The sequence below is a fragment of the Echinops telfairi genome, unplaced genomic scaffold (genome assembly GCF_000313985.2).
Source record: "Echinops telfairi isolate 266 unplaced genomic scaffold, ASM31398v2 ScPeMD7_4;HRSCAF=17, whole genome shotgun sequence".
In the NCBI taxonomy this organism is placed as follows: Eukaryota; Metazoa; Chordata; class Mammalia; order Afrosoricida; family Tenrecidae; genus Echinops; species Echinops telfairi.
In genome coordinates this window covers 51,806,142-51,818,752 of record NW_022103900.1, presented here as the reverse complement: position 1 = coordinate 51,818,752, position 12,611 = coordinate 51,806,142, and the positions used below count along the sequence as shown (strand labels likewise).

Sequence of the window (12,611 nt, the reverse complement as noted above, 5' to 3'; positions counted from 1 at the left end):
CGGACAGTGTAAGATATGACAAAATAATAATTTATAAATTATCAAGGGTTCATGAGGGAGGGGTGAGCAGGGGGGCGGGGATGAGGAGCTGATGCCAGGGGCTTACGTGGAGAGCAAATGTTTTGAGGATGATGAGGGCAAGGAATATACAAATGTTCTTTACACAATTGATGTATGTATGGATTGTGATAAGAGTTGTATGAGCCCCAATAAAATTATTTTTTTTAATATCAGAGGCAATCAAAATAGATAGCAATGTAACATCACTCAAATTTTCAAGGATATCTAGTGAGCATGTCCTAATGCCCAACGTTAATTTCCATTCATACTATGGTTTAGCACATGGGTACCACAATCTAGTCAAAACGGCATCATCAGTACTATCCCCTGAAAGTCCCATTCTAAGCATTCCTAAATGGCTATTCTACATTCAGATGATCTTCACACTGTGATAGAATGCAGCAGGCTACTGATCTTAAAAACCTCTATTATAATGTTGCTCCTGTTTCCCCCCATGGCTTTTATAGTCTGAAACCCAGTAAGAGTGGAGAAGCAAGTGACTGGAGGGAAGGGAAAGTTGTGCCTTTGGGTTATAACATTTTACAGGAAGAAGATAAACATAGAAAACCCAGAAGAAGACAGTTGTTGGGCATCTTATCAGCATTCATCAGTTTCCCAATGATTCTGTAGAGAGGCATTGCCTAGCAACTTGATGGGCTGTACCATACACTGAGAAGACACAGCACCTACTGTTTGATGAAACACTTGGGACAGGTGACAAAAGGACTTTTTGTCTAACCATTCGTTGTGAATTTGATCAAAGTTTCAAAGTTTGCAGCTCCAATCGTCAGGTTTGCATTCGATGCGGAGGCCTCCACTGCCTTTGAAAGGTGCTCTTAGGTCCGAACTTTTCTGGGAAGTGTGGGCCTAAGTGAGTTGGTGTGTGTGGTTTGATATTCCTGTTCAAGCACAGACTAGACTCTGAACTTGTGGGAGGACCAGGCCTCCTTTCTCATTTTGTTTTTGTCTTTTAACTGTAAAAAGTTGCCCCCTTCTTTCTGCCTCTGTTCTCTTTCAGAGGAGAAAGTTGTGAAGTTTAAAATTGTCATTTTTTCCCCTGACACATTTTACAAATACTCATATCTTTAAAATGAGAGTGCCATGTAAGGACGGATGTGTATGCTTTCCTTTTTTTAACATTCTCTAGTTTGGTCTTTGTAGAAGGTACACCAGGTGATAATTGAACCTGGAGTACGGTAGAGATTTTCACTGCGCATGCTGTGTCCCTTGAAGCATCTGCCTGCCTCTTGGTGCGGGGATTAGCCTGGAGCCCCGAAACTGGAGCCCACTACAGGGATAAGCTTGGGTTTTGTGTATGGATGTGTTGTTCATCTCTGTGCACTGAATAGTCTCAGCCCTGTTCAGGATGCTTTCTTTCCCCAAGGGCAGGTGCGGGGCACTGCCTGGCCACAGGGGCTTTTTAACTTGGCTTAGAACGCAGTCTTTGACCCGTTCCATTTGGTAGAAGTCACCGTGGTGGCACAATGTTAAATGCATGGCTGCTAACCAAAAGATAGGTGGTTTGAGCCCCCACCCCGGGTCCCAGGAGAGAAGAAGATCAGGCATTCTGCTTTTGTCAGGATTCAGCTCAGCACCACCCATTGCCATTGGATCTTTGGTAGGGGCCTAAGAAAAGCCTCACCTTCCTTCACCCAGTGGCTGGTTTGAATTGCTGCCAAACAAGGAACCAACGATGTCACTTCAGGGATTACAGCCAAGAACACTATGTGTGTGGGTAGATCTACATGGTCCCATGAGGTTGCTATGAATCAAAAATTAATGTGACATAGCTATAGGCATGCACATATGTAAATATACTCATTTATATTGAAAGGGATAGAGGCCAATATACATATATGTATATGTTAAGTATTAAGATAACAGATGGACTTTGAACATCTACTCAAAGCCTCCTTACCACAAGAACACTGTGTTCTAATAGCCTGTCACTCTTTGATGCTCACCTTCCCAACACGATCGCTGAAGACAAAATGAGTGCATAAGCAAATGTGAGGAGAGTGGATGGTGCACAGCTCTCAAAAGATACAGCCCCTGGGGTCTTAAAATACTTGAAGTTAAACAAGAAGCCATCCAGCAGGGAAGCAAATAAGCCCACAAGGAAGAAGCACACCAGCCTGTGTGATCATGAAGTGTCCACAGGTTCGGGTATCAAAAGATTCAAAACAAACCAACTATATTGATGCGAACGAGGGAGTTTGGAGTGGATACCAAAGAAGGTTTGTAAGAAAGGGATGATTCAACCAAGGTGCAGTATAGCACCGATGAAACACACTTCATTCCTCTAGTTCCTGGGTGCTTCATCCCTCCCAGCCCCCACCTCCATGACCCAGCTCTACCTTACAAATCTGGAGAGAGCAGAGAACACAGGGGTGCAGATAGAGCTCTCGACACATGGAATTCAGGACAGATAAACCCCTCGGGAGCAGTAGGGGGAGTAGTGATATGAGGATAGAGGGATGATTGGAGGGGGACAAAGAGGGAACACTCCCCCCATGAAGGGGATGAGTAACAGAAATGTGGGTGAAGGGAGACAATGGGCAGTGTAAGATACAAAATAATAATAACAGTGTATAATTGATCAATACAAAATAATAATATGTAATTGATCAAAGATTCACAAGAGCGAGGGAGGGAGAGGAAAAAAGAGGAGCTTAATACCAGGGCCTCAAGTAGAAAATGTTTTGGAAATGATGATGGCAACATACATACAATATGTTTGATAACAATTGATGTATGGAATGTTACAAGACCTGTAAGAGTCCCAATGAATGATTTTTTTTTTAATGTGACAGCAACAACAACCCTGTGGGTCACTTTGTGTTCTCAGTTGCCCCTTTGCAAACCCACTTAAGCTGTGTTCTTTCCACGGGAGCCAGTGTTCACCAGGAGCATCCTGATCTTAATTAACATCCGACACAGAACGTCCTGTTCTCAAATGTTGTCATCTGGTCCAAAATTCCCTTTGACGACTTCTTTCTTTTCCTTGCTTCTCTCCCTTTACTGAGCTGTACTGACTTACTGCTATGGGAAGGGAGAAAATGGATAAAACTTTACTGATTTTGTCAATGGGTCCATCATCTACCTGGATTAAAGCATAACTCCTTTTATGGGGTATTTTTAAGGAGACAGAAGTACACTGACCCCCATGTGCTCGTCACGTCAAGTCAACGATGACCAGTCTGCTGTCCTCGAAAGTACCACTGGGTGTCCCCCTTCCCGTAGTATTCTGAAATGAAGTCCAGCTATTAAGTTATTCACGGATGTTTCAGTTTAGGGATCTCTAAAGGGGCTTTGGGAACCCCCACATAACCGTCATTCCATTTCACATTGACATATTTTTCTTCATTTCTTCGAGCATCCAGTTGTCAGTGGTGTTTTCAGCTCTCTGGAAGTCATTGCATATGCGTCTCCTTGGAGAGCTTTGCAGTGTCGGTCTTGTTGGGTGCAACTAGTATTTTTAAGGCAGTAGCATGCAAATGCAAGGGCACAGTGTTTTCAAGCTAGAGTGAGAGAACTTTTTAATGAGCTTAGTCAGATGAAGAAAATGTTCTGATAAAGGGTCTTATATTTAAATTAACTTCTCCTGCCACACAGCGGTTAAAGTGCTGAGCTGCTAACTGGGAGGTTTCAAGAGAAAGACAGACGTCTGCTTCCCTAAAGATTCGAGGCTTGAAAGCCCTGGGGTTGGGGTGGAGCAATTCTTATTTTATTCTGCCCCATAGGTTGCAATGAGTTAGAGCCATGACAGACAGGGATTTTGGCTTGGGTGTATATAAATTAGGACTTCTGGTTATTTGAGAATTCTTGGGAGCTATTTATAGTGACACTCTATGAGTTTAAACTATTATCCTGAAAGAATTTACTAAACAACTTAAATCTTAAAGGAAAATTTTCAAAAACGTAATATGACAAACTCCTTACTAGAGCCTCAACCATTAACTATATAAAATATATTAATGTAATAGCTGTACACTAACAGTTATTTGTTTTTGTCAGTATTTCTGACCAAAGTTAAGATTTATCATAATTGGAGGGTTTTTTATTCTTAGCATATTTTTTAAGAAATAAAATACTTTTTTCCCGTATCACATCGTTGTCAAACTAATATTCCTTCTTCTAAACCATACCTCACTGAGATCCAAATAACTTGTCTATGTTTCCGAAAGCTAGTGAGTTGTTTTTGTCATTGTTTTAATAGTTCTAGTACACTTCCAAAATTTAAGTTGTTAAAGTGTGAGTGATGGAATTAGGTTTTGGCTTTCCTGGATTGTATAAAAAGTCAGTACTATTGCCTAAACATATGGTGCTTTTCCTGCAATAAAGTCATTATATTTCATAGAGAAAACAGTTCAGTTAGATTTAACTTTTACTGTTAACCCATTTGAAAGGCAACCTTATTTTATAGCATCGTTGGATGATTCAAAGCTTCCTGGCCTGTCTCCATCTCATTGTGCTGTGTTTCTTGTGTTGGGTTTCCCCTAGTTCCTCAGTAGGCTACTTGACACACCCAGGACCAGAACAAGTACCGTTCCCTCGAACCACTTCCCCTTGCAGTTCCCAGCCGCTGCAGAGCCACCAGTGCACAGGTAGGAGGAGCTCACCCAGGAGGTGGTGGGTGGAGGTGGCGGGGAATAACAGTTGCGCCATTGAAGAACCAGCCAACGGGAGTGCCTTGGGCATTTCTAGGGGGGCAATGTTCTTGACTTGTGTGTTACATGCCACAATAGACCCGAAACAGCTCATGTACCATACTGATTCTAAGTTACATATTCTGTCCACTTCTTCATTACCTACCGCCACCAGATCACCCTCCTGGCCCTCCCCCACCCCCACCACCACCACCCACCCCCGCCTCCCCCACCTCTCCTGCTTCTTAAGGACTGAGACTCAGACATCCTGCCCTCAGCACACCTCTCCCTGGGTGATCTTTCAATTCTTCCTTGGTGATCCTACCACCCTCTGGATGAGCCTTCGACAACTGATTTCTTCCCCAAACCCCCAAAATCTAATTTTTGAAAGAGGACCATGTAGCCAGCTGGCTAGCACATCAGACCCAGTACCACTCTCCACACTGTCCTCTGACATCCCACCTTCCACTTACGTCAAAGGCAGAAATGTTCACGTCATAATTAACTCCCTCTGACTCTCCCCTCACACCCATGCATGTTTTCTACCAGCTCCTCAAATCTGGTACCTTCTTCCTTCTCAACCATTAACTGCTTTGATCAGGTTTTTTATCTGTCTCCTGACTTTACGCCCTGTTTCTAAGTTACTTCCTTGTCTCGTATTTCCCCGCTCCCTGGCTTTCCCCCAACACACAGTCTCAGAAATCATTGCCCCGTTACATCATTCCTCTGGAGAAAAATTTGGACAGATTCCTATCTTAACTCCCCAGCAAGCAAGCCTCTTATTTATAGTGTATGTTCAAGTCATGCAGCCCGTTGTTTCTAGGACACACTGTGCTTTTTTACCCCAAAAATACCTTTGTGCTGCATCCTCCCTCTGTTGAGAGAAGTTACAACCACCGTCCCTGCCTGTTGGCCCCAACCCTGCTCACGGCTTGAAACTGACCTTTGCGACAAAGACTTTCCAGTCCTAAAAACATAGTTCATTAAAACTCTTGTCCTTGCTTTCCTGGTGCCATATTTTAACCGTTATCTTGTGCCGTGCTCTACCGTAATGACTTGTTGACAGTAAGTGGAACACCTAACAAAAAAGAATCGAGCCAAGAGGATGCAGCAGATGACAAATAGTAGTGGCTGGGAGCTGCTGCTGCGACTGAGGGGACTTTGAGATACCCCTAAGTCATCAGCCCTCTGGTGGTTTGTTGCAAGTCAAGTTGGTTCTGTTTCTAGAGAGCTGGAAATTTCCATCAAGGCTCCTGCAACCACTGTCTTGGAGAGAAGGCCCAGAACCCTTACTTTACCCCAACACAGGGTGACAGGGGAAGCTCACACCTTATAGCAGCCGCACTGCAGCTCCTGTACAGGGACAGTACACAGACAAGTGGTAACTGTCAGTGCCACTCGACAGTTCCCTTCTCTCACCACTGTTCAGTCCGCAGAGTTTACACACCTCTGATCCTCACCACACGATAAAGCCCGCCAAGGAGCCCTTCCGAGCCTCATTTTTCAGATGAGAAAGCCCAGAGAAAAAGGCGATACCTAACTTCTCCCCAAGTCACAGGATACTTAAGGGAACCAGCAGTGTGCTTTCTGACACGCACACCCCAAGTTTCTTACGCTGTGCAGCAGTGACACACTGATCCATTCTCTGTAATGATGACTTTGTACTGTCAATATTTGTGTAAACTATTCACTTTTCCCAGGGTGCTTTGTGTATCTATAATCAAGCCACGATGAAAATCCATTTCCTTTAAAAAACGAAGCACTTTTGTTGGCCACCTCTAAGCTGTGCTGCTGTCTACTAGATCCTGGGGGATGACCGGACAGGGCTTGGAATTGGGGGAGGCAGGAGGTAACTGGCTTTCCTGAGTAACTTATAGGCCTGGTATTTTCTGGATAAATGAGATGTTTGTGCATATGAGGTTGGTTTTAATACTTGCCACACGAAGCCCTGGTACTTAATTCTGGCTTACACGTCTAATAGTAAGCTTATGTTCAGAACTGTAAAATTACTGCCACTAGCCTAGCTTTTAAAGATAACAGGCTGCTTGCTGCAATACACTGCACAGGGTCATCTTGTATTTCAGCTGTGCCGCCTCCGCCACCTGGTGGAGGAATGGTGATGATGCAACTCAACATACCAAGCAATCCCCAGTCTCACGCCCACTCACCTCCCCAGTGGAAACAAAACAAGTACTACTGTGATCACCAGAGAGGACTGAAGTGTGTGGAATTCAGCAGTGTGGACAGCATTGTCCAGGTAAGATGCCCCTTTTTGCTCATTATCTTTCTGAAACTTGACAACATTTCAGTTGGCTGTAGCTCAAACCCACCGGCTGCTCCATGGAGAAAAAAGACCTGGTGATATGTTCCCATCGAGAGGATATCCCAGGGAACACCGGGGGTGCATTTCAGCTCTGTCACACAATGAATCAAGATTGACTCAGACTACATACCGTCACCACCAACCAGGACAAACTGTCAGACTCCACCACCGCCTGGGTGTCATGGTGTGTCACCATGGGGCTCGCTTGTTGCCATTGTATGAGAAGCTGTGCCAGGGCTATTCATAAGTGCCAGCAGTGTCACCATAGTGAACAGGCTTTAGTGGAGCTTCCAGATTAAGACTAGGAAGAAAAGCCTGGCTGATGTACTTCTAAAACTCAATCCATGTAAACTTCATGGATCAGAGCAGAATGTTGTTTGAGACCTTGCTGGACAGTGGCCGGAACAGTGAACTTGAACATGCCAATGGCCATGAGGCCGGGGCAGGACCAGACAACATTGTGTCTCTTTTACGGAGGTGATGCTGAATTAGAGCCAGGTGGACAGCAAGTGACCGCAAGACCCGAGGCTGAATTGGACAAGACTGACAGTTGACAATATTGACAATCTAATAATTTACAGATAAGTAAAGAAGTTTTAGACAATTTTTAGACAATATTTCTGTGTTTTAAGTGTGATCTCCCAACTCAAGTAAACCTCAGATATTCTTAACTTTAAAACTCGTGAGCAAAAAGTAGAGCAAAAGAATCAAGCACGTACCCTACTTTTCCCAAGTAAACGTCCACACAGCCACAGTTAAGCTGATGAGGGAGCATCATATGAGCGGATTCGGCAGACAGCACTGAACTCACTGATCAAAAAGTACAGCCCCTAAAGCAGAGGGTGGGTGGGGAGGTCACCACAACATGAGGGTAGTGGCATGAGGAAGGTCGAGAACCACTGCTAAACATCATTTGCTACCGAATGCGTTCCAGAAGGAAGTACATCATCTGTGATGGATGTACTTTTCAGAAAACGGAACCTGAATACAGTCAGGCCTCTTAGCCAACTGCTAATTTACAGGCTCTATGAGAAGAAAAAGAACAAGTGATATGGGTTAGCTTACTGGAGAAATTGGCCTCATTTCTTTAACAGATAAATGACATCTTCAAGTGGGAGCTGAGACTGTTGGAAATTAGAAAACTCAGGAAACAGCCAAACCTGATGCCGTTGAGTCGATTCTGACTCAAGGACCCTTTACAACAGCATAGAACTTTCTCGGAGGATTTCTGAGGCTGTAAGTCTTCATGGAAGCAGACAGCGTCATCTTTCATCTTGAGGAGTGGCTGGTCAATTCAAACTGCCAACCTTTCAGTGCCTAATCTACTGCACCTGTGTAACCTACATAACGAGCTGGGATATTGTTTGGACAGGGAACAGCCAAAAGACATTGCTAACAAAATGAAGCTATTTCAATATGCTTCATTAGGGTGACCATGACTGGTAGTTACTTATGTTTTTTGTTTCCTACCCCCCGCTGATAGTCATAGTCATATACTGAAGTATTCATTTACCAGTGGCAAGGTACATCTTAGGTCTGCTTTACATGTCAAGAGAAGGAACACGGAGGACAGGGAGACCTACAGGTGAAGCTGGATGACGGGTGAATGGAAGTTGGTTAGATCCTTTCTTTACACATTTACAGGCTTGGAATTTTACAGAATTAAAAGATTATACAAGCCTTGTTTTAAGTGCAAGTATTTTCAATACATATAACAAAGTTATAACATAATCAAAGTGGGGAAAGTCATTTATAAGTACTATATAATTAGGTGTAGTGGGTTACACATTGGACTGCTAACCCCCGAGGTCAGCAGTTCAAAACTAATAGTTGCTCCTCAGGAGAACGATGAGACTTTCTACTCCTGTAAAGTCTAGAAACCCACGGGGGCAGTTCTACACTGTCCTGAGTTAGAACTGACTTGAGGGTGGTTAGTTTTTTTATTTAGCTAGGAAAGTTTAAGAAGACTACTAATTTACATGGTTGGCAGCAATATCCAGTTATAAGTTCGCTTGTATGTTCTTCGTGTCAGTTGAGACAACTGTCTTTTTTTTTTTTTTTTTGAGTAGTTTGATAATGTGTTCCAAAATTTAAAAGGTACACAAATCCACTTCTCTAAATCTGTCCACTAAGAGTCATGGAACAAGTGTGCAAAAATATAGAGAGACTGGCACAGTTCAGACATGTTGCAGGTTCTGTGAATTTTTGGTGTCCCAGTATCTATAACAGTTCTGTTGACACTATATTGCAGGCTGCTAGGAGGAAACCTGCTAGCATAGTGGGTTACATGGAGGGCTGCTAAGTGCAAGGCCAACAGTTGGAAACCACCAGCCACTCTGAGGGAGAAAAACGAGGCTTTTTGCCCCACTGAAGAGATACTGTCTCAGAAACCCACATGGCAGTTTGACCCTGTCCTACAGGGCCACTTCAACTTGGCGTCGACTGGATGGCAGTAAGTTTCGAGTTGGAATGAGTAGCCCTTTAAGGGTGCAACAACATCCCCCCTGCTCTCGAATCTGTTCCAGCTCACAGTGACAGTGCAGGACAAAGAGCAGCTGAGGAGCCTTTCTGAGACTTACCACAGTGAGCTGCCTCATCATTGTTTTGATGATGGGGATTTAAACCATCGACCTTTCAGTTAGCTGCCCAACACTTAACCCACTGTGCCACAGGGCTCCTAAAGGGGCGATGGCATCGTGAAAAAAGTGTGAAATATTGTGAGGATCATCAAAACGAGACGGTAACACAAAGTAAGTGCATGCCGTTGGAAAAGGGCCCCAGTAGACTTGCTCAGCACAGGCTGCCACAGATCTGCAATTCGTGGGGGGGGAATGTGAGCCATGCCTAACCTGCAAAGCACAATAAAATGAGGTGTGCCTGCACCAGGATGCTTCTCGCTTCCCTCTTGTCACACTTAAACATTGGAAACCATTTTGACATGTATCAGTAGGTATAAAGAATAAGCTGTGAGTCCGAATTGACTTGGTGGCAGGAGTTTTTTTATTACCCAGAAGATGGCTTTTGAATACCTTTCTCACCCTTTTCAGAGGAGCCACAAGTCCTAGGTGAGGTGACTGTTAGCAGAGTCTGGGCAGGGAAAGTACTGTAACGTCTGACTATGCCACAAAGCTGAGAAATGCTGGTAAAATGTAGGGATAATAGGTTTAGGCAAGTATCATAAGAAGATGGAAGGAATACAGTGTCACTCTGCTGGGGGGGAAAAATCAAAAAGTAAGGTTTAGGCATTTCAGTTGGTAGCATATGAACCCTGGTTATTGAAGGATAGGGCCTAGCCCCAACTCTCACATTCATGCCAGTTGTCCCTTAAAACGTGGTCTTTAGAACGTAACCATGTTAGTGACAGATGAGTGTCTACTCCTTACTTATTGACTGTCTCATCTCTGGTGTTTCACATTTACAATCAAAGTTAATAAAAAATCTATCCAACTATCTTATGCATTAACAGCATACATCTGTCAGTAACAAACATTGAGGTGTGAGGCAAGAATTTTGCTGTGATGCTTAAGGTTACGCATCAAATTGGCTGGGCCCCGATTTAGCATCTATGTAATGATGTGATTTGCTGGTATGTAATGATGTAACCATCCTTCATTTTATGACCTGATGTAGTCATTCTCTGTTTTTGCATAATGCTCATTTTCACACATATAACAGCTTGGCAGCTAACCATGTGGATAAGTGAGGATTGGGTCTTAAGTGGGACACAAGGAGCCAACAGATATAATAAAATGTTAGCATCTGGGAATTCTAAGAATGTTTTCTACTATCTTGCAATGGTTATCTAAGGATGAAAGTGTTTCAATAAAAAAGATAGTATTAAAATGGGAAAAGACGAATGCAATAGTCCCGCTTTCTCTCATGGAAAAATACCTATAATGTTGCAAAAGCGAATTTTAAAAACATAAGCATGGAATGAGTCTGTTATCAGAGTTTATCGTTGGGAGTTGGAGAACATGTATTTTTATAATGTGTGGACTTTTTAATAAGTTTGTCACTCAGAAGAACAGAGGATATGTTCCAAAGCCTTCGTACGGCACTGACTTGCTTCCCTGACGTATTGTGATTGCAGCCCAGCCCTCAGCTCAGTAGCCCCATTATTTCGCCAGCTCCGTCGCCAGCCCCAGCTCAGCTGCCAACCCTGAAAGCTGTCCACCCCTCTGGACCACCACTTTCCATAATGCCCCAGTTTTCTAGAGCTTTTGTCTCTGGACAAGGTAAGTGTGCATCAAAGAGTCACTGGCCCTGTATTCTGTTAACACTCAAATTTTGAGCCTTGCTAGTTTGGGGGTTCTCTTTCACTTCATCCTTGCAACCCTTAACTCGGACTCATTTGAAACTGCATTTTATACATTGCCACAAGTAGTATTACATCTCTGAGCTTGGTATCGAGTCCGTGTTTACGACCTGTACCTTCCAAATAGAGCTTGGGAAGGAACCAGTGTGGCCTAGGTGAATCCTGCCAGGGACCCTGAGCACCTTCACAGTGTTCATCAGAAAGGAGCCCGTGGAAGTTACCACACCTTGCTTCTCTCTGTTATAAAACCACTGAAAGAAGAGGTGTAAGATTTTCTGAAGGTGTTTTCCTAGCACCTACCCATAATTCCCTTCCAAGCACAGAAGATGCTAGATTTAGGAACTTTTGGTTAAAATCAATTGGGAAAGACTCTGCTCTTGGCTGCGGCCTATGGAGGAGGCAGCCATCTCCATGGCTCCCCACAGGCCGCTAGTGAAGCCCAAATTATCAGAAAAAGGATTCAGACGTTCAACACCATCCAGCCCCAATTAGACCAATATGTCAAGTTAAGCATAACTGATGCGAGCCCAGAGGTACTGACGATGGTGCAGAGAAGATTCAAGTGGCAGCTCTTAATGCCCAACATTGGTTTCAGGAGCAACAAGGAAACCAAGCACATGCTGCCCCGTGGCTCCCGCAAGTTCCTGGTTCACAGTGTTGAGGAGCCGGAAGTGCTGCTGATGTACAACACATCTTCCTGCAGAGATCACTCACCACACTTCCTCCCAGAAGCCCAGAGCCATCATAGAAAGAGCAGCCCACAAGCAGAAAGAACACCTTTTAGAAATGATGCGTACAAATATGTTTGATACAATGGATGTAAGGAGTGTTATAAGAGCCCCCAATAAAATTATATATTAATTAGAAAAAAAGCAGCCCAGCTGGCCATCAGAGTCACCAATCCCAATGCCAGGCTGCGTAGCAAGAGAATGAGTAGATGGCCTAGTTGCACGTTTCATTTGTGCTAAATCAAACCATAAGTAAATGACAATGTAGCATAGTGGAGACATACTATAGAGCAGGGGTGTCAAACTGGCGGTCCACGGGCCGCATGCAGCCCCCAAGGTAATTTTTTGTGGCCCACGATGCTTTGAAATAAAAATAGAAAAAATTGTTATGAAGACAATAGTGCTATTGGGTCTCCACTCAAATACTACTCCCTCAATGCAAGAATACTTTCTTCTATTACATTGGCATTCTATGATGCTCACCTTCCCAACACAACCACTGAAGACAAAGCGGGTGAATAAGCAAATGTGGTGAA

The 12,611-nt window shown here is 43.8% G+C and overlaps 1 protein-coding gene across 10 annotated transcripts in view; it reads left to right on the top strand.

Moving 5' to 3' along the window:
* R3HDM1 (R3H domain containing 1) overlaps window positions 1–12,611 on the top strand; it is a 192,284-nt gene that overhangs the window by 173,153 nt on the left and 6,520 nt on the right. For all 10 annotated transcript variants that reach the window (XM_004703886.4, XM_045299778.1, XM_045299765.1 and 7 more), the window contains 3 exons: window positions 4,564–4,667; window positions 6,794–6,966; window positions 11,123–11,267. In XM_004703886.4, the coding sequence (XP_004703943.1) occupies window positions 4,564–4,667; window positions 6,794–6,966; window positions 11,123–11,267 (422 nt within the window). The remainder of the gene's footprint in view (window positions 1–4,563; window positions 4,668–6,793; window positions 6,967–11,122; window positions 11,268–12,611) is intronic.